The 22,948-nt window shown below is 38.5% G+C and overlaps 1 protein-coding gene across 4 annotated transcripts in view; it reads right to left on the bottom strand.

Moving 5' to 3' along the window:
• The window catches only part of UBR2 (ubiquitin protein ligase E3 component n-recognin 2), a 97,359-nt gene that overhangs the window by 9,757 nt on the left and 64,654 nt on the right, over positions 1–22,948 (bottom strand). For 2 of the 4 annotated variants that reach the window (XM_070734510.1, XM_070734509.1), the window contains exons 32-46: positions 21,989–22,150; positions 20,867–20,964; positions 20,557–20,635; positions 16,581–16,729; positions 16,429–16,484; positions 14,637–14,733; positions 13,251–13,318; positions 12,042–12,177; positions 11,108–11,195; positions 9,537–9,667; positions 8,870–8,978; positions 8,327–8,383; positions 7,331–7,408; positions 5,776–5,946; positions 3,129–3,230 (exon numbers count right to left, since the gene is read on the bottom strand). In XM_070734510.1, the coding sequence (XP_070590611.1) occupies positions 3,129–3,230; positions 5,776–5,946; positions 7,331–7,408; positions 8,327–8,383; positions 8,870–8,978; positions 9,537–9,667; positions 11,108–11,195; positions 12,042–12,177; positions 13,251–13,318; positions 14,637–14,733; positions 16,429–16,484; positions 16,581–16,729; positions 20,557–20,635; positions 20,867–20,964; positions 21,989–22,150 (1,581 nt within the window). Of the gene's footprint in view, positions 1–3,128; positions 3,231–5,775; positions 5,947–7,330; positions 7,409–8,326; positions 8,384–8,869; positions 8,979–9,536; positions 9,668–11,107; positions 11,196–12,041; positions 12,178–13,250; positions 13,319–13,788; positions 13,887–14,636; positions 14,734–16,428; positions 16,485–16,580; positions 16,730–20,556; positions 20,636–20,866; positions 20,965–21,988; positions 22,151–22,948 lie in introns of those variants that run through there. The other 2 variants (XM_070734511.1, XM_070734512.1) reach the window with 2 other exon arrangements.

Here is a 22,948-nt window from a genome sequence, read left to right as displayed (position 1 = left end):
TGTTTTGTCTGACAAATCAGCTGAGCGTTGCTGGGTTGAATTTGGTGTTGCAGGCTGGTTGGGGTTTTTCTTCCAAGATTTCATAAGGGTTGGTTGATTTGAGGCAGACATTTTTGTATTAAGGAGAAGTCGTTAGAACAGTATATAAATGGTGTGTATGTTGTAGTAAAGGGATGTATGTGGTGTAGAGAAGTATATGTAATGTTGTCGGAAGTAATGAGGTTAGAGTAATTAAGATGGTATAGAAAGTTGCAGTATATGTAGTAAAGGTTTTTTGTTTTTGTTTTTGTTTTTAAAGATACAATTAGTAGAGAACTGTTAAAAGAATATCAGAATTTGTTACACTTAAGAAGTAACAAGAGAAAGACAGTTTATATTTAGGGTTCAAATTATCAATAAAATAGCATTTAATTCAATATGACTCCAGTAATAATATCTCAATGTATGGAAAAGAAAAGGAAGGGAAGAAAAAATGGGAGAAAGTAATAGTTCAGTAGTACAATTATTCAATATTCAGTATAAGGGGAAAGACAGTCAATCAATCGGGGGGTTACTCTATTAAGGGATTAAATCAGTTGAATCACTTAAGTTGATTAGATCAGATAAATCTTAAACATTAATTTACTGTAAGTTATAAAATAAAATAAAAAGTCCGGTTACTATTTGCTATTTAAAGTTAATTAAGGATAAATAATAATAAAGTCTAAAGTTTAATGTTGATATAAAGTAAAGCTATCTACTCAAGGTAATCTATCAGTATATTCTAGCTAAATATAGTACAATCTATCTTAATATAATATAATACAATATAATTTATATAAATAGTTCAGCAGGTAAAGTAAATATTGTATTACACAATTGGATAAGGAGGTTTTGTCAGTGTATATAGTCCAAAGATATCAAAATAAGATTTAAGTAAATTAAAAGGAATTCAATCCAAATCAATCCAAATCAAAGGGTTCGTGGTTCAACAACAATATGGTGCTATTGAGTTAATCCAATTCAGTACAGTTCAGTTCAGTTATATTGAGAGTTTGATAGAAGGATATTGCTGGGGTATAAATTCAAAGAGTAAAGTCAATGGTTTCGTTAAAACTTTTGTTTGTAGTTGATGAAATAAATTTTAATGACAAAGTTCCAGGGAGGATAAGAAAAAAAAAAGGAGACAGTCGAGGATTAGCAAGTTGTCCAAAGTTCCAGATCTATGAACGTCCAATATTCAAGTGTCCTAATATCAAATTGTCCAAGTTGTTCAATTTCCAAGTATCCAAAAGTAATCCAATATATGCAAAGATGTCCAAAAAGAAAAGGAGTAATAATAGTGAGAATTAAGAGAAGAAAAAAAAAACCAAAAATATCTATCTATGTATGAGATTCAAAAGTAAGCAAAGTTTATTTATTTAATATTAAAGGAGGGAGGTGAAAAGTAATGAAAATTAAGGCAAAATTAAGGCAAAAAAGGGTATGGAAAGTAAGGGTAAATGGTAGGTAAAAAAATAGGGTCGGGGTTTTCCGGTTGCTGTTTTAACTCTAATCTGCTTTATTTTATTTTTTTTTCCAACTAATCAAGGTGTTATTTCAAAGACAAATAGCAAAAATATTATTTTCCTTGTTGCGGGGGGTTTGAACTTTCTCCTACCTTCAAAACATGTTACTTAAACCTTCTCTCCCTGCGAAAATTTAAAGTGTAGCTGATAGTTCTAGGGCAAGTCGAAATCACAAATAGACGTGGCGAAAATTCATTTTAAAAACCTTCAAGTAAATTCCGGCGAGTCATCGTCGCCATCTTTGCCAGGATCGTAACACTCACAGATCGAAGTCGCCGCCTCTCGTTCTTCAGACTCAAAAAAGGAGTCGGGATGTCTCTTTCGCAGGGAGTAATCCAACACGTATACCACAAATCCAAAAACCGTCCTCAGTCCTTCTGCAGCAAGCAATAACACCCCCAAAGGTATCTGTCGTTACCGCGGCTTCTAAAATAAAGCAGAGCGCAGCGCTTCCGGATCAGCAAAAAAAAGCTGATCTCTTTGGTTGATGATTTGGAGGATCTCCCGTCCCCCGGGGGGGGGGGTCCGCCGAACACCCCCGGGTGCACGCAAACTTCCCCTCAAAGACCTTGGGCTCTACGGGTCCGCGGTCGCCCGATAGGGCAATCAATCAACGCAAAAGGCCAGATGAAACCCGGAGGACCGGGAAACACACAGCGACAGCACCGCACCACAACCGCTGAAGCGCCCGTTTTTGCGCTGCTGGGATTCCCCTGAGGCTCCCCTCCATGGGAAACCTCACCTCCAGACTTCTGTATTTTTGCGATGCTACAGGGGAATCCCAGCATCGCAAAAACGGGCGCTTCGCTGGCAACGGAAGTCTGGAAGTGGGGTTTCCCAGCGAAGGGAGCATCAGTGAAATTGCAGCATCGCAGAAACACCAAAGTCCTCGAAACCCCATCTCCGGACCTCTGTGTTTTTGTGATGCTGCGATTTCACTGAGGCTCCCCTCACTGGGAAACCCCACCTCCGGACTTCTGTTGCCAGCGAAGCGCCCATTTTTGCGCTGCTGGGATTCCCCTGCAGCATTACAAAAACACGGAAGTCCAGAGGTGGTGTTTCCCATGGAGGGGAGCCTCAGGGGAATCCCAGCAGTGCAAAAACGGGCGCTTCTCTGGCAACGGAAGTCCGGAGGCGGGGCATCCCAGCGGCGGCACTGGGTTTGTAAGGTGAAAATAGTTTGTAAGAAGAGGCAAAAAAATCTTAAACCCCGGGTTTGTATCTCGAAAAGTTTGTATGACGAGGCGTTTGTAAGACGAGGTATCACTGTACATCCATTTTATAAAGCCAGAACAAGATTCACTCTAAAATAATTACCTCATATTTAATTCAACTTCTTTAAAAATATTATAATTATTACTATTAGATTTATCCTACTTTTTAAAATGTTTTTTCTTTTAATCTGCAATTATATACTGAATAAACAGAATATGGATGAGTACAGTGGCCACTTTGACTATTTCAACAAAAATAGTCTATGCAGCTCATGCCTTCATTTTTGGAAAAATTATCAAAGGAGGATGAATGAAATTAGCATATAGTATCAGTCTTTGTATCAAAACCAAATATTGAAAAACTTACCTGAGTCCCTGATCAGTCTCTCCATAGTCATCTAAATAGGGAGGCGCATAGAAACAACCTTTTGTTTTTCCAGCTAGAAATAGCACTTGACATTCACGTACTCTGGAAAAAAAAGACAGAATAAAGATGGTATGCAATCTCCTAATATTGTCCAATAAATTATTCCATCAATTTCTAGAGATTAGAATTGATCACATAAACAGGAGTAATGAGACCTTTTTGGGGACTATAATTCCCTGATTACTTTTACCCACTTTATCAGACCCTTCAGGGAATGTCCTATGTGCCCTGTCAATTAAAAAGGGACTTTTTATGAGATCCAAGATATAAATCATTTCCATAGTGATGCATTTCCTTTGGAACAGCATTCCTCTGGAGATTAGATTAGCCCCAATCCTGCTTGCCATTTGCAAGGCCTTAAAGACACGGTTAAATTCCTGGGCATGGAAGTCTACAAGTTGGTTATGTTATTTGTTTTTGTTTTTAGATGGACTTGAAATTGTGACTATGTATTCTGATACTAGTAACAAACAAAAAATCTAAATCAGCAAATTACTGTCAGCATCTGTGACAACCCAATGAATGCTATAGCCTTTTATAACTTTGCTATTTACCTGGTATTCAACTGAAATGCTTTTCATTGTACACATTATACTTTATATTGTTTCTGATTTGTTTATAAGATCTGGAAAAATAATGGACAGTGTTTCACATCAACAAGCAGTGCCCAGAGTGTCACTGTTTTTGTCCTCAAAAATAACAACACCATCTCCCAATCCATTGGCCCCAAGCCTGCAGACTTTTGGAAAATCTTTAAACTGAATTTTTCAACAGGCCCAGAGCCAGGGTGAATATGCATGAATGTTTGCTATTTTAATTTTTGTGCTGTTGGTGTGTTGTGCTGTTGGTGACATATTTTAACATTTAAGCTTTTATAGCAATAAAATATGTAAAGGTCTTGAACACTGAAAAGTAGATAAAGTGGTACCTCTATTTAAGAACTTTTCTAGATAAGAACCGGGTGGTCAAGATTTTTTTGCCTCTTCTTAAGAACCATTTTCTACTTAAGTACCCGAGTCCAGAAAAAATTCCCAGGAAATTTGAGAGTCGCACAAAGGCCTGGCCAGTTTCTTGCCATTTCTTGCCCCCTTTAATCCTGGCCATCTCAGGCTTTTCTGGGCTGCCAGAGGAGACTTTCGTTGGCGCTTAAGGAGGCTTTGGCAGTCCAGAGCGAACAAAGCATTTTCCTTTCTCTGGGCGCTTGGAGAGGGAATAAACCTCTGCCAGCACCCAGAGAAAAGAAACGCTCCCTTCGCTCTGGGCAGCCGAGGAGTCACCACAGTGAAGGAAAGGTGCCAGCTACAAAGCGAGCGGGCAAGAGGAGAGGGGAGTCCTTCAGCATGGGAAGGCTCTCTACATGGGGCTACCTTTGAAAAGTGTTCGGAAACTTCAGATCGTGCAAAATGCAGCTGCGAGAGCAGTCATGGGCCTACCTAGGTATGCCCATGTTTCACCATCACTCCGCAGTCTGCATTGGCTGCCGATCAATTTCCAGTCACAATTCAAAGTGTTGGTTATGACCTTTAAAGCCCTTCATGGCATCGGACCAGAATATCTCCGAGACCGCCTCCTGCCGCACGAATCCCAGCGACCGATTAGGTCCCACAGAGTGGGCCTTCTCCGGGTCCCGTCAACTAAACAATGTCGGTTGGCGGGCCCCAGGGGAAGAGCCTTCTCTGTGGCGGCACCGGCCCTCTGGAACCAACTCCCCCCAGAGATTAGAACTGCCCCTACTCTTCCTGCCTTCCGTAAACTCCTTAAAACCCACCTTTGCCGTCAGGCATGGGGGAACTGAACATCTCCCCCTGGGCATGTTTAATTTATGCATGGTATGTCTGTGTGTGTGTCTGTTAGCATATGGGTTTTTTAAATATTTAAATATTTTAAATTTGTCTGATTGCTTATGATTTGTTTTTACATGTTGTGAGCCGCCCCGAGTCTTCGGAGAGGGGCGGCATACAAATCTAAGTAATAAATAAATAAATAAAATAATAAAATAAATAAATAAGAGGAAGCAGGTAGCAGCAGCAGCAGCCAGTGTGTGGAGGCAGCCTCGCACCAGGTGTATTGGAGGTGCGTACTCTTCCTTGCCGCCTCAGAGTCCCTCTTTTTTTTTTTAAGCCTTAAAGTTTTGGACTTTTTGATTCACCTCACCTCACCTTCTTCCTTCAGCAGCGACTGTCCTCCTCTTCTTCTTTCTCCTCCTCCTCCCACCCAAATTCCGAGCTTTTATTTCTTTCCTAATGGGTTTGCACGCATTATTTGCTTTTACATTGTTTCCTATGGGAAAAATTGCTTCTTCTTAAGAACGTTTCTATTCAAGAACCTGGTCACGGAACAAATTAAGTTCTTAAGTAGAGGTACCACTGTATTAAAAAATCAGAATTTATTACACGAGTATTGCTATTTACAATTGGAAATGTTATTATAGGCAGTAAGAACTTGCCTTTATGAACCCTGTTCATAAAGTGTCATAATGAGATGGACAGCCTTGTAAATTACATAAACGAATAAATTGGTTTTGCTGCTAAATCATTTGTCATTATTTACTCTTTTCTTACAATCATATGTAAACCCATATGATTACCTGAGGAAGATTCCAACTCCAGAGCCACATGTATATGTATGTGCAGTACATGCTCCTACATCTTCTCCCTCTAGTTCTGTTTGACAACAGTAACTCTGAGAACACAACATAGTTCCACAGACAAGGCATAAGGTTGGTGCTCTACTTTTATCACCACCTGACTTTGGACACCTTTGAAAGAAACAAAACATTTGGCTAATATAATAAAGCATTTGTTACCATGACATACTAAATACCGCAATTTTTGGACTAAAAGACGCACAGGTGTATAAGATGCACCAAGATTTCAAAGAGGTAAGTAAGGGAAAAAAAGTTGTTGTCCGCCTCAGCCCCCAGGAGCACTCTACAATTCTCCCAAACCCTCTGCACACCCTGTTTTTTTGCAAAAACGGACTAGTTTTTCATCCATTTTTGCAAAATAAAAAATAAAAAAAAATCAGGGTACAAAGAGGATTTGGGAAGCCTGCAGGGTGCTGCTGGGGACAGGCAACAACACAATTTTTGCAAAAACTGGCCCATTGTCACCCTTTTTTTTTTCAAAAATAGGGTGCACATAGGGTTTGGGAGGCCTGCAGAGCACTCCTGGAGCTGAGGGAAAGCAAAAACATCCCATTTTTTTTGCCAAAAAATGGCCTATTTTTCATCCTTTTCAAAAGCAGGAGTGTTTTTGCCTTTCTCCAGCCCCCAGGAGCACTCTGCAGACCTCCCAAATCCTCTGCATACCTCATTTTTGTGAAAAATAGGCCGATATTTTTTAAAAATGGGATGAGAGGGTAGGGCTTCTGGAGACCAAAAATTGATGTACAGTGTTCCCTCGATTTCCGCTGGGGATGCGTTCCGAGACCGCCCGCGAAAGTCGAATTTCCGCGAAGTAGAGATGCGGAAGTAAATACACCATTTTTGGCTATGGACAGTATCACAAGCCTTCCCGTAACACTTTAAACCCCTAAATTACCATTTCCCATTCCCTTAACAACCATTTACTCACCATTATTACTGGTACTCACCATTGAATAAGACACTTAGTGATCCTGATATTTATAAACATAATTATTTATTAACAATAATCATTTTTTTTGTTATTTATTTGCAAAAATTATTAGTTTGGCAATGGCATATGATGTCATTCGGTGGGGAAAACCGTGGTATAGGAAAAAAACCGCAAAGTATTTTTTAATTAATATTTTTTGAAAAACCGTGGTATAGGCTATTCGCGAAGTTCGAACCCGCGAAAATCGAGGGAACGCTGTATTCCCTCTTTGGGGGGTGGAGATGGAAGCTACGTCTTATATTCTGAAAAATAAGATATATATACTCCAGTTAAAAGACTATGGCTTAGATTCTAAGTATTACAAGTGAAAATGGCCTGATACAACAGAAATTAGCCCACATTTTCTCCCTTCTGTAGCCTCATTGTGTTACCCCCACCCACAAAATTTGTTTACAGTTGTGATATGGAATGTAGAATGTGGAAAAGAAAACAGAGCAGCAGATCGGAGAAAAGTAGTAGAAATCAGAGGATCAGGAAACACCTTATGCTTTCTGCTTGACTTACGAAAAATTAGATGCTTGATTGATTAGGCAGCTGTAATCTTCTGGAAGTTCTATTAACTTATTAGACTCTCGTGGATAGCTGAAATCATAAATGCAAAGTACATCATACATAAAATTCGAAACTACTTATCAAACTCAGTATATAAATAGTTTGATCTATTACAGAAAATTGAATTAACTATTAGGATAATATAGTAACTTTTTATAACCATTCTGTTATACAGAACAGATACATTCTTCCATGCTCCATGTGGACCACAGTCCATATTGCAAATGTTGAGATGCTGCTTCCAAATACAAAAAAATTGGTTGGCAATAAGTATGCTAAGTATATCATAATATAAAAGAGCAACAAAAGAGGCAGAGAGAACTACTGTTTAAATTTCAGTTGTTCAGTTTAGTTGTTTGGTGTTTAGATGTCTAGCATTTTTGCAATAAATGTTTAAACTCTTGTAATCTATTCATTAAATATTTTCTTCCAATATTTAGAAATATATAAATGCAGCCCTTATTTATCTCCCTCTCTCTATCGTCTGTCGGTCTGTCTCTCTTTCTCTTTGAGCCCAAAATTTCTATTGTTAAATGAGACATTTGTTAAGTGAGTTTTGTTCCATTTTAAGACTTTTCTTGCCATAGTTGCTAAGTGCAGGTGTTAATTTAGTAACACAGTTTTTAAGTTATTCTAGCTTTCCCATTGACTTGCTTGTCAGAAGCTTGCAAAAGGGATTACATGAGCCCAGGTCACTGTAACCACCATAAATATGAGTAAATTGCCAAGTGTCTAATTTTGATTACATGACCATCAGGATGCTGAAATGTTCATGTGTGAGAAAAGTGGTCATAAGTCACTTTTTTCAGTGCTTTGTAACATCTAACAATCACTAAATGAACTGTTACAAGTCAAGAACTACCTGTACTGCTTAATTTCAATAACGGTAGACTTTGTGTTCCTATTTTTCAACTGTCATAAAAACTTCAGTAGGTAAGAAATCCTCACCTTAGAGCTTGTCGTTGGCCTTGCAGATATCTTTTTACTTCACTGTTATTACACCAGCTTTTTAAAAAAGGGGTAAAAAAACCGTATTTATTTCCTGTGAAAGAATCATATACTTTGCTTTCCTTAATCTACAATACATGTATATAGTTAGGCAATTATAAATATAATCCAGTATAACACAAATATTCTTAAAAATGGGATTTATTTTATTTCAGTAAAAATAACATAGCAGAATCATTTATTTGTTTGTTTGTTTGTATAAACAGATAGTTACATTCTTCTTCACCATCCTGATCCTATTCAAATCATCAAATGGTAAATACTGATGATAAGTAAGCCTGTAATGACTGTTCAAGTATTTGAAAGAATATACCATTTATGACCTAGCACATAAATTCACAAGAATTCTTTATTTTTAAACAACCCCCCCCCATTAATTGCACTGCTATTGCTCAGTTTTCCCTCTCAAAAGTCTACTTCATAAACACCATGCAAGATTTGTATTTTTAAATAGACATTTGTGCATTTAAATATTGTTCCTACCTTTCTATTAATGTATTTGTAATTTTGCTGTTCTCTTGAAAAAGACAAATTAGGTTGCTTGGCAAGGAGAGATAGCTACATAAGTATTCAAACTGGTTTGCCCCATTGGCTGTACATAAAAAAAGTATATTTATAATTAGCTACAATTAATATTGATATATTTGCAAAGAATTCTATTGTTACATGCTAAATAACACACAATAATTATATGCATCTATCACAACAAAGAAGTAATAGTGAAAACACAGTCTACTTTAGTTTCCCTACTTCCTCATTAAATGAAGGCAGAAAATGTATTCACACTCAAATCATTTATATTCTATATGTTTATTTTTTAATCCTCTTTCGATAATTTTAAAAATATCTCAAGATGGCAAACATACACCTTCCTCCTCCTAGTTTCCCCACAAAAACCCTGTCAGCTGAAATGTATCACTGGTCCAATGCAGGCCTTTATGTCTATATCAGTTTTCAAGTGAATTACATGTTTTAATAGTTTTATTGCCCTAAGTAGACACCTGTACACCTTAAAATCAGTTTCAGAAGGTTGGATGGACATTGAAGCAAGGCAATTGGATGTTTTCATTTCTTCATCTGAGTAGTTTGAAACTATTCTATTCAGAAAGCATTATTAGGATTCAAACCAATATAGCCAACTAAAATTTACCTTTCAATTCTGGTGGTATGGGAACTCCATTTAAATAGTGGAAGAACATAGCAGAGCACCTCAAAAAAGGCATGATCCCAGTTTTGATATTTTTCCATAGGTGCCATCCAGAAGAAATTTCTTTCAAGGCACTAGAAATAAAATAATTTTGCTTTTTGCCAAAGAAAATTTCAGGTTTAAAAATTATGCATTTAATCTACATTTGATTCTAGCAGCTAAAAGAGAAAAATGGGATTATTTTTTTTTTATTGAGCTTGTTTTTAAAAACTACTTTGTTATCTTATAACTACAGGGTCAAAACCCTACATGGGTAAAAAAAACCTAGTTTACGTATATACATGAAATCATTTATATGACAACAGAACTGTATAATGCTGAAAGTGGAGTATTGTAGCATATGGATGTAAATGTTTCTTTGATGCAGAACTGCAAATAGAAGCTTCTGTCTAAGCTTTTTAATCAATGTAGCCAGACTAGCAAAGTGGTGCTTCATGACTTCTAAGCGCCACCTTAATCTTCATATCAAGATACAGCAAAGATAAATAACATGATAAAGCAGGGTGTCAAACACAAGGCCTATAGGCCGGATCCTGCCCATGGGGCCATCCTGGAAAATGTAAGCGATCGGCCCATGTCACTTTGGCCTGGTCTATCCAATGCAAAGAGTAAACATGGAGCCAGCGTGCCTTCGGTCTGATCTACTTAAGTGCGAAGATGTAACATGCCAGCAATTTGGGGAGTGGCATCAAGCTGACCACGCCCAGTCAGCCATGCAGAGTGAGTGGTGTCAAGCTAGCCATGCCCACCCAGTTGGCCACACACACTCCGAGGTCAACCACAGCCCCAATATAGCCACCTATGAAACTGAGTTGGACACCCGTGATAAAGACTCATATAATTCTTCATACTTATCAAATATGGACATTCAATTCCCACATTTTTTAAGAAAACGTTGTGCATCATATCCCTCCAACAATAAGGAGACAATAATTTGTTATCTTCTAAAGTTATCTTCTAAAGAACTAATCTGCTTTCTATACCATAAATATTTATTTATTTAGTAGGATTTATATGCCGCTCAATTTCAATGAACTCTGGGCAACTGATAATAGTAACAGGAATTAAAATCAGCATGAAAAGAATACAATATCAACAATACAAATATAAAATGTAATGAGAACCTTTAAAAACCATATATTCATCATCCCAGCCAGGTCAAATTAGTATTTTTATTTGGGTAATTTTATTTCCTACCACATAAATGCTTAAACTAGTTTTAAAGACACGTGGAAACACGGATTGCTCCAAAATATACTAGCCATTGGTCAGCTAAATTTGGTTCTTTAAGAACCAAATTTACAGCAAGGTTATTCAACACTACCTTCCAGTAATATCAAATATGTTCAAACAGCTTTCTTTGGTCCTAAATGTCCAAATAATCTAGAACTCAAATTGAAACAGTGCTAAACTGTAAGAATCTGCTTGCATTCTTTAAAATAATCTGAGAATCACAAGAAAAGGGAAAGAAAACAATACATAGAAAAATCTAGGATTCAAACCATCTGTTTTACCTGCCCACATACTGGCCAATATTCTTATGCAAAGCAAGAACAGCAGCTTCTTCAACAGTAGAGTTTCCTTGGTCCATGCCATTTTCTTCTGAAAAAGCAAACAAAATGTAAACTAACAATGTACAAACTGCTTTATTTTGTTTATTTGACTATTCTAATGAAGCTCAAAACCATTTATTTTGAATTTGAAACAAGAGTGTTTTCAGTTCAAACTCCTCAAATAATCAGAAAAGCATTGGAAAACTTTTAGAATGGCTGAAATGAGCATTCAAAAGTCAAATAGTTTACCTACCCCTATTCTAAACCCACTTTATTAGTAGAATTTCAACAATCAATGAAACTTGATAGATATATTTATCTCTCTCCTATTTCATAACGGTGTGATTTCAATACACAATGATTACAGCTTGTCAGCTTCTATTCCCACTGCTTTCCTTATATAGTTTACCTTGCCCATTAAATTGACAGCAGGTTTCTCCAGTAACACTCAAAAAACCCTTCATTCAAATTTACTTTTGATTCAAGTACATTTGCTGAAATACTTTGAAAACAGAATGCTACATATTATATATATATATATATGTATTAATAATATATATGTTATATATTATATATATATAATACATGTATTATTTATAGTTTACAAAAATTTTAAATTTAGAATTTATACAACCATTTCCATTTGTAAACAATTGCGAATATTTCACAACAGTGAAATCCTTGATGAAAATATACAAATAATAAAAAGTAAAGTTTAACCCTCAATTTTCATATACATATATATCATTGCATTGCAATGACTCTATTTTCTTTGTTCAAAAATATTCAGTTGCCATAAAATAAAACATAAGCCAGACTTCCATGTACATTTTCCATTATTGTAACCCTAATTTTCCTACACAAAATTCAACATAATCTAGTCAATATGCTTTACCTGTGGATGAGGTAAGTATTATTTGTATAATATGTGCCATAGTGACAAGGTGGAAGATATGAATATCTCCTGTAGCAAGACTGACTCCTGAAAAGTCCTGACAGTGTACAGCAGGGAAAGAGAATATCAAGCATACCTGCAGATAAAGGAGAAAATAGTAGATGATAAAAGGGAAAATAAATACGTGTTTGCAAAACAAACCTCCTTGGCATTAAGCATAATAAATAATACATTTATTGTCATTGTCAAAACAACGAATTGTCATTGGCAACGAAAGTCGTGTGACACCCAGAGACCAGTCCCACCATACATAAAAACAGAATAGGTAAATTTAAACATAGAATAAAAAATTGAATAAAAAGACCCACCCACTACAAAATTCCCCACCCTGAACCACTCAACCATCTACCTGACAGACCGAGTAATATTGCCCAACAGTTCACTGATGGTGACCCTTTAGTTCGTTGTTAAGTGCGAGTATAGCTCTGGGATAAAAACTATTCAGGAAACGTGTGGTCCGAGTTCTAGTTGTTTTGTATCTTCTGCCAGAAGGCAACAGTTCAAAAAGATTGTAAGCAGGATGAGAAGAGTCTTTGAGAATGGTATGCACCTTTCTAGAACAGCGAGATGTGAAGATGTCATCCAGGGTGGGTAGCTGGAGCCCAATGATGTTCTGGGCAGTTTTAATAGTTCTCTGTAGAGCTTTCTTGTTCACTACAGAGCTGCTCCCATACCAGGCTAGAATGCTGTATGTCAAGACCCTCTCAATAGTGCTGCGATAGTAGGACAACAGCAGATGCTGAGATAAATTTATCTTCCCGAGCATTCTCAGGAAGTACAGCCTCTTTTGTGTCTTCTTCACAAGCATATTAACATTCATAGTCCATGAGAGGTCCTCTGAGATATAAGTGCTCAAAAATTTGAAACTACCAACCCTCTCCACCTCCTCGCCATTTATGTGCAATGGTGAATATACATCTTTCTTCCTCCTAAAGTCAATTATAGGAACAGTTTTGAACTGCTACTACAAAAAAGGGAAATTTGACACTTCAGAAGTTCTGGACCATGTGTAAATAGTGATCTACCTTGAAAAATTTTTGTGAACTCTGTACTTAATTTTAAAAAATTGCTAAACCAATTTATATTTAGGAAAACATCTTGCTAATCCTATTTTCTGCAGCAATACTATTGGGCTTTTTAATCACTTACCAATAAATGAAACATGTCGATATCAAGAATGCATGGAAGATTTCCACTTTTTTCATAAGGCACCAGTGCTGAATGTTTAAAATATAAACAAGAGTTAATCACTTTAACTTTACTTTACTTGGCCGTGGTTAGACATACAAGGAATTTGGTACAGAAGCATTCAATGTACTTTTAAAACAATAGAAGCTAAATAACCAATTCAGTCATTTATCTAGATTTTGAAATTTCATGAGCTTCAGAATATATTTGATAGATTTTTTAAAACAGGGTTACAAAATTACTGATTTATAGGATAAAAGCCCACAACTTAGAAATAGAAAATTATTATATCCATTATTTTCATTCTCAAATTTGGAGTCTGTCACTTCCAACAAGAACTGTTAGCTAGCAAAAATAGGAAAAACTTCTATTGAAGATGCTAGAAAACTGTTACTGACAACAGCAGTGATTCATTTAACAACTGTGGCAAGAAAGGTAATAACATGAGGCAAAATTCACTTAAAAATGGCTTGCTTAGCTAAATAAATTTTGGACTCACTTGTGGTCGTAAGTTGAGGAGTATCTGAACACAGGGCAAACCAACATTTTAAATCTTTTGTTATGCTTTGGGAAGGATAACTTTTAAAACTCACATCTCTTCTAGGGCAAGCAGAATTACTCTTATTAGCAACAATCATAATTATGCTTTAGTAAAACACATTATCTAAGCACATTTTGCCCCAAATTGAAGACACTATATAGAACATAACCCACTGCCAGAGTTCTGTTAAATCTGATATATATCCTATATAGTTCGTTGCATTCCATGTTGATGAATGACACAACTCATATGGAAATGTACTCTTAAGGCAAGCCAAACGTCTGTCAACAAGAAAGGACCATGTTTCCCCTGAAAATAAAGCCAGGTCTTGTTTACCTTTGGACCCCAAAATAAGCATTTTTGAGGGATGTTTTACTCACTTACCTTAGGACCAACACAGCCAAGCCTCTCATGTCTCGACACCTGTTGTGCTGCTGCTGGACTGTTCTGTGGCCACAAGGGGCCTCCTGCCATGAGTGATAGTACCAGCACATGGCCACAAGGGGCCGACAGCATCAGCATGACAGGTGTTAGGGCTTAGGAAGCCTGGCTGCAGTAGTCTTAAGATAAATGGGTGTGGGGCGCATGGGACAGTTCCACCCCCCCCAGCCCTACCTTGATTTTTACGCGTGCACTTCACCCTACTAAAATCGGGTTAGGGCTTCTTTTCAGGATAGGTCGTATTTTGGGGGGAAACATGGTATCAATTGATGACTCATATGACATTTAACAGTACTCAAGCAGTTTCATGTACTCAAAGTCTATCTTTATAACTGAAATTAAATAAATCATAACCTTGAACTTACATGGTAAAAGCATACAAAAGTGGCCCTGTACTGCTAATAGTGAAGAAACTGTCCACTGAGCAGCTGCAAATCGTGTTAATGAAGTAAGACAGTCGTCCTAAATAGAACATAACAAAAATGATACACAAATAGCCAAATTCATAACAAAAATGAAAATCTGTGGATTGATAATTAGTAATTAATAATTAAAAGAACAAGAAGGTAGCAGGCTAGAAATCAGGAAACTGTGAGTTCTAGTCCTGCCTTAGCATGAAACCTGGCTGGGTGATCTTGGCCAATCATGCTCTTAGCCCAACACACCTAACAGATTTGTTATTGTAGGGAAAATAGAAGGAGAAAGGTGTGTTGGATAGGTTCACTGCCCTGAGTTATTTGTAAAATAAGGGCAGAATGGATGGATGAATAAACAAATACATACATACATACATACATACATACATACATACATACACACGTACATATGTACATACCTGAATGCATGCATACATACATACATACATTTATTATTACTGGCCGTATTGAAATTCTAGAGCAATGATGGCTAACCTTTTTGCTGTCTTGAGCCAAAAGTGGGGGAGCACAGGGGGGGGGGTGCGCATGTACCCACACCCATAATGCAATGCCCCCAACGTTTTCTGCACCCCTGTGAATGCATGTGACACCCCATGCTCCCCTGCCCTGCCACATGTGGATGAGGAGGCCGATCTGGCATGTGTGACTGAAACCTGGCTTGGCCCGGAGGGAGGAGTTCCTCTCTCCGAAATTTGCCCAGCTGGGTTTCAGGTATGGCATCAGCCTCGACCCCAGGGAAGGGGGGGAGGAGTGGCTATTGTAGCCAGGGAGAGTCTTTGCCTGCGTAGACTTGTTGCTCCAGAGATTGCGGGTTGTGAGTCCCTCCTGGTGAAGTTGGACTTAGGGATTCAGGTGGGCTTGTTGCTCACGTACCTGCCTCCCAGCTGCGTGTGAACAGCCCTGCCTGTGCTGCTCGAGGAGGTAGCTGGACTGGCGGTAGGACTCCCCAGACTTATTGTCTTGGGGGATTTTAACCTGCCGTCACTCGGCGAAACCTCTGGGTTAGCGCAGGAGTTCATGGCCACCATGACAGCCATGGACCTGACTCAAGTAGTACAGGGTCCGACCCAAGAGGGGGGGCACGCACCCAACATGGTATTCCTCGCTGGGCAATTGAGTAATGATCTGAGACTAAGGGGCTTAGAAGTGTTGCCTTTGTCATGGTCAGACCATTTTCTATTGCGGCTTAACTTCCTGGCTCCAATCCTGTGTGCATGACTCCTGTGCTCCCCCCACTCCCACGCATCCGCACACAACACCCTTCTGTGGCCCATTTTGGGCTTAGCAACCCCCAAAAATGGACCACGGGAGGGCAAGCCACATCTCCCGTGCATGCACCCTGCGCCAGAGACTTATTTATTTATTTATTTATTTATTATTTAGATTTGTATGCCGCCCCTCTCCGCAGACTCGAAAATCAGCTGGCCAAGCGAGAGGCACTGTATGCGCAATGAAGCTGAGCTGGGCAGTGGCTTTCATGCTCGCAGAGAGCGCTCCATGTGCCACCTGTAGTACGTATGCCATAGGTTCGCCATCACGGTTCTAGAATAATTAATATGCAGTGGCCTTTGATATGAGGAAACAATGTCACAGTGTTCCTCACAACCTACTGTTTATGTTATAAACTACTATTTTTTAACTTTACAATAGACTCATAACTTCACCACATACTATATCTCTATCCCTCAATAATTTAGGCTATGATAGTTGTTAGTCTTACCTGTCTGCAAGACAATTGGCCAAATAATGGTTTTTCTTCATCAGCTAAAATTTGTTCTGCAGAATATAAAAAACATAATTAAATGAGGGAAAACAAAATCTAAACTGGATCACCCTCCACTGATTGCTAACATTTTAATCAATAAATATTACCTATTGCTTGGATAGTAAATGCACAACTGCCCCAGCACATTATAGGTACACGTGGATCTTCTTCATTGGGATGAACTTTCAGACCAACTTTATATGTTGCAGTACCAAACGTTTTCAGCATTTCTTTGATGCTTTCAGAATATGGATTCCTTAATTAATTGAAAATAAACATAATTTAAAATAGACAACAGTTATGACGTGATATTTAGAAGCTAAACTTCATTTGCTTGTCCAAAATGGCAAGGAATAAAACTTTCACGGGGCTGGGCTGACACACCCTTTTATTGTTACTGAGAATATTGCAGAAACAACCAGTGAATGCTCCTTTCAGACAATGATAAGCAAGCAAAATTTAACATATGTTGATATTGAGCATATGACGGGAATGGATGATAGTTTAGAAAAACTGATTCTACCAGTGTCATGGCAGTTCATCCTGTCAGACAAGCAAGGTTGAGAAGGAAATAAAAGAAAGGAAAGTGAAATAATAAGGTGTATGGATGAAATCAAAGAGACAGAAGAAAGAATCACAGACCAACATAGCAAATATTTGTCCACAGAGTCACCAAGAACTGAATGTGATTTACTGGCAATTATCAGTGACTAAATGGAGAAGTGTTTAACATTAATGGCCTTGTCATTAGTTTCTTTTATTTCATTGATCCCATCCATGGTAATGCTTCCATTGACACTCCCATTTACCGTATATACTCAAGTATAAGCCGAGTTTTTCAGCCCCAAAAATGGGCTGAAAAACCCGACCTCGGCTTATACTCGGGTCACCACAAGAGGGTGCCGGGTGACCACAAGAGGGCGCACCGCGGGAGCCCGGCAGCTGCCCTACCCTTCCCACAGCCGCGTCACTCGGAGCCCCCTTTTACTTCCTGCTTGGAGTTCCTGTCGGCGCCTTGCAACTACCTTCCCTTCTCCGGTCCAGCAAAGTTGCCAGCCAACTGCTCCGATGGCGTGCGAGAGAGGAACAGACGATGGGAAGTCAGGGGGGAGGGGATTCCTGCTTCATGAGTCCCCCCCCCCCCCCTTCGCATCGTCTGTTCCTCTCTTGCACGCCGTCGGAGCAGTTGGCTGGCAACTTTGCTGGACCGGAGAAGGGAAGGTAGCTGCAAGGCGCCGACAGGAGCTCCAAGCAGGAAGTAAAAGGGGGCTCCGAGTGACGCGGCTGTGGGAAGGGTAAGGCAGCTGCCTTCCCTTCTCCGGTCCAGCAAAGTTGCCAGCCAACTGCTCCGACGGCGTGTGAGAGAGGAACAGACGATGCGAAGGTCGGGGGGGGACTCATGAAGCAGGAATCCCCTCCCCCCTGACTTCGCATCGTCTGTTCCTCTCTCGCACGCCGTCGGAGCAGTTGGCTGGCAACTTTGCTGGACCGGAGAAGGGAAGGCAGCTGCCCTACCCTTCCCACAGCCGCGTCACTCGGAGCCCCCTTTTACTTCCTGCTTGGAGCTCCTGTCGGCGCCTTGCAGCTACCTTCCCTTCTCCGGTCCAGCAAAGTTGCCAGCCAACTGCTCCGACGGCGTGCAAGAGAGGAACAGACGATGCGAAGTCAAGGGGGAGGGGATTCCTGCTTCATGAGTCCCCCCCCCACCTTCGCATCGTCTGTTCCTCTCTCGCACGCCGTCGGAGCAGTTAGCTGGCAACTTTGCTGGACCGGAGAAGGGAAGGTAGCTGCAAGGCGCCGACAGGAGCTCCAAGAGAGAAGTAAAACGGGGCTCCGAGTGACGCAGCAAAGTTGCCAGCCAACTGCTCCGACGGCGTGCGAGAGAGGAACAGACGATGCGAAGTCAGGGGGGAGGGGATTCCTGCTTCATGAGTCCCCCCCCCGACCTTCGCATCGTCTGTTCCTCTCTCACACGCCGTCGGAGCAGTTGGCTGGCAACTTTGCCCTACCCTTCCCACAGCCGCGTCACTCGGAGCCCCCTTTTACTTCCCTCTTGGAGCTCCTGTCGGCATCTTGCAGCTGCCTTCCCTTCCCCGGGTCCAGCAAAGTTTCCAGCTTGTACAATTACTGCACTAATTCCCTGATTAGATTTTGAGGTAAGTTCTCTCTCTGCTTTTTTTCAAAGTCTCCTTTCTATAGAACTTTGATAAAGTTCCCCCCTCCCTCCCCCTCTCTCTCAAGAGACACAGAGAGCGAGACAGAGAGAGAGAGAGAGAGAAGGAAGAAGGGTAGAAGAAAAAGAAAAAGGAATTGAGTACTTTTTAAGGGCTTTGTTGGATTCATTCTGTAGATTTGTTATGGTACAAGCAATATACAATCGTACTAATTTTAGCCTATCAGTAGATTGTAAAAATAAGATACATTATGCTGCTTTCTTCTACCCCATAGAGATTCATGAATACTTAAGATGTTTAGCATTTCTGTACTCACTTAGCATTAAGTTTTAGTGTTAAAATAATATTAATATTTACCTCTTGGATTTAAATCTATTGTTATTTCTGTGTGGATTTACCTCAGAATAAGTCTCAGTTTTTTGGGAACTTGCTGATAGATATGCTTAAAACTGCAGTCCATCTGTGCAGTTGCCTGTAAGTAAGTCCTATTGAAATCTGTAAGGCTTAACTCAGAATAAAGAGTTGATTTAATATGCAATCCTGTACATAAATTTACTCAGTAATTAACTTGGCTGCATGGCTTGGGGTAGTTTGGTAGAATGTTATGCAATTTTTATGTCTCTGAAAATCTTTTATTCTTAGATGGGAAAAAGAATTTTGTGAAATTATTGTGCAATTTGAATTTGAAAAAATATTGTTTTGTTCTTCTCTCTACTTTATCATTGGATTATAGAGAGAAAAATTAAGTCTCTAAAATACTGTTTTGAGGGATTTTGACTCATAGGTTTTAGCTTGGTTGCTGATTGAACTACTTTTTTACTTTTTAATTTATTTAATTTTATTTAATTTATTGTAAATATCAGATTGCTTTTATTTACCCACTTTGAAATAAATATTGTTTACCCTCTTTAAAATAAATATTCTAAAACATTTAATCTACTGATGTCTCATTTAATGTAATTTTATTGGTTTCCATTTTTATAAGTTACCAGTAACCACTGCATTTTATAACCTCGGCTTATATTCGGGTCAATAAGTTTTCCCAGTTTTTGTGCCAAAAAATGGTGCCTCGGCTTATACTCGGGTCGGCTTATACTCGAGTATATACGGTATATACAGTATCATGGTTTTTGACATTCAAAAAGGGGAATAAATATTCTATTGATTTGGTGACATATTTAAAGATATTGAAGAACTAATTTCATATCATTATTTCAAATAATCTTGGTTATGTTTTAAATAGCAATTTAAACAAAAATACATTTACAGCAGCTTATGAATATACATTTATTTTAAAAACCTTTTTGGCTTACAAAACTATTGTGATGGGGTTTCCCAACATTCAGAGCAAAGTTGGGAATTCGTATAAATATTAGGAATCTTTTCTGCTGGTAAAGTATTAGCCAGAAAAATGAATAATTGGATCCAAACTATCCAATTAACATAATAAGCCGCTCCGAGTCCATGGAGAGGGGCGGCATACAAATCTAATAAATAAATAAATAAAATAAAATAAACAAATAATCACAGATTGTAACTCTTTGTTTTTAACACACCTAAAAAAATCCACAGTGTGTTCTAATTATCCCTGAATGCTATGGCCTGGACATTCTGTGGTTAGATTTTGAATATTCAAACTAGCCACTGAATCATACTGTAACAAAAAAGCAAATCCTAAGTAAAGTATCAGACTTCTAAACAGTATAAATATAGTAACTAGGTTGATTCTGGCACAACTTTTTATCCCAGAATGAAAGGAAGTATCCTCAGTATGTCTGTCTCCATAAGATGAATACTATACGGATAAATATAAATACAAGCAGGCATAGTATTAGCTGAAAAGCTAATGTCATAAATTATTCTACTTATATTGTATACATTAGTAAAAATCAATGCAACCAATACATACTTTGGTTGAAGCTCTGGCCTAAATCCTTCAGGTAGATGTGCTTCACTCATTTTTTCTGAGTTATTACAAGGAAGATTATCTAAAAATAACAACAATATATTTTTAACAATAAATTATCATTACTATTCATAATGCCTCTAATCTTTAGAAAGGGTGAGATAGCAGTTTAATTCAGTCTTGAAGATCAAAACAATCTCAGTATTATACAAAGAAAAAATACCTTCCCCAAAGAAAAAAACCCAGAAAGACATTACTCTATTTAGCATCTTTCAATAAATAAGTGCAGTATAAATTTAAAATTTATACTTACCGGCACTTTCCTTATCTTGAAGCATAAGCAATGCTTTTATTTGCTGAGATATTCTTCTTATCCACTGAACTAGATTTTGTTCCTTTGCAAAGTCTAATCTGTCAAAAATGAGCAAATGTAAAATATTGCTTAAATATTAAAACATTACCTACGAGCATTTTTTAGAAGTAGTCTTTGACTTTCAATAGAAATTGGGAATGGAATGATAAGTGATGGGGCCTAATTTACTTAGCAACAGCAATTTCTGCTGTTCAGGGAATCCCAGAGCAATTAGATGAGGGAACTTCCAGGTGGCTTCCAACAACCGAAATCAGGTGAATGGTTGTTATCAGGTGAGAGGCGAGAACAAGGAATTGTGCGGGGAGGCAGGGAATAGTTGGCACGTGACAGGAAGATGTGACAATGCATGAAAGGCACAGCACAAGTCGGCATGGGTCCAGGATGAATATGAGTCTGTGTGCAAGAGGCATGTCATAGGCCAGGAAAGGTGCATATGAGAGTGCCAAGGAGGTCTGGCAAAGGTCAGAAAAGATTCACAGGGGGAGCTATGAGTGGTTGGTGTGGCACAACGGCAAAGGGGCTGGGACTGGGCATGCACATAGAGGAAGCTAACCCCAGCAACCTGTGACCTTCCTTGCCAGCTTCCCCATTGACTTTGTGGGAAGTCAACAAGGAAGGCAAACAGTAGGCAGGCCCCCAAACCAAGAATGATACATGGGTATTCTTTCAAGCTGAGTTCTTTATGGTTTCCACATGCATAAACAAAGTCTTGTCAAACTGAAGCACATTTATTCATACCTATCATGAACAAACAGTCCTCAATTTACGACTGTAATTGGGCCTTAATTACAGCTGTAAATCATGCCAATCATTTCATGCCATTTCAATTATGAAATGTCTGCACATGATTTTATGACTTTTTTCCAGAGGTTATTAAGCGAATGTGAAGGTGATTAAGCAAGATGATTTCTTTCTTTCCTTTCTTTCTTTCTTTTCTTTCTCTTTCTCTCTCACCTTCCTTTCTTATTTACTTACTTATTTATTTTTGTATTTTTGTATTAATTTACAACAATAAATTAATATTAATTATTAATTAACAAAGTATTTCATGGAATTACTAACCTGCTAAACAAAGTCCTTGGAGGAGGAAGAAGAGGAATGACGGTATTGCTTAAACATTCACAGAGAGGACAAAGGAATTCACCATTTTCTACATCATAACTTGTATGCACTCGTAATCTTTGTTGTCGTCTTTGTTCTTTTGCTTGCACAGCATCAAAATACCTTTAGAAAGCAACATGCAGTACCTTAAGCATAATATTATAATACTAGTTCTAAAGTATTTGTTGGATATTAGAATACTTTATTAGAATTTGTTTTGGCCAAATGTGATTTGACCCATAAGGAATTTGTCTCCAGTGCAGAAGCTTTAAGTGTATATGCAACAGAAAACAACAACAATAATACCACCGATAAGAGGAGGTAATAGAAAATATGAGTAGGATAATAATAATAATAGATTTGTATGCCGCCCCTCTCCGAAGACTCGTAGTGTAATAGTAATAATAGTAATAATACTATTACAGCTATATCATATGAGTAAATATACTTAGACACAAGGTAGTATTATGGGAATTAGGTGTTCAGCAGAATCATAGCACGAGGGGAAAAAACTGTCCCTGTGTCTAGTTGTTTTGGCATGCAATGCCCTATAGCAGCATCCCATGCATTATAGCAGCATCCCAAGGGGAAGAGTTGAAACAGATTATGTCCAGGATGTGAGGGCTCTGTAGATATTTTATCAGCTCTCCTGGCCCATGCAATACATATGCTGTCTTCATAAAGACACTCTCTCTCCCTCCCTCTTCCCCCATTTCCCTCTTCTCTCTCATTATTTTTTCAATTTTTTAAAAAAAGGATAGTTATCTATTTTGTTCTCTGGCCATCACAAAAAGATAAAACTTTCTGTCATCCTTTGCATATCATAACATCACCACCCACGATGATCACCCATGTTCTAAGCAGCACTGGGGCTCCTAATCCTATCTCAAATTCAGCCCAGACTTGGACTATATCATGGCC

This window comes from Erythrolamprus reginae, chromosome 1, assembly GCF_031021105.1.
Source record: "Erythrolamprus reginae isolate rEryReg1 chromosome 1, rEryReg1.hap1, whole genome shotgun sequence".
Lineage (NCBI taxonomy): Eukaryota > Metazoa > Chordata > Lepidosauria > Squamata > Dipsadidae > Erythrolamprus > Erythrolamprus reginae.
The sequence above is the reverse complement of the archived record's forward strand: the minus strand, read 5'-3'. Positions and strand labels throughout refer to the sequence as shown.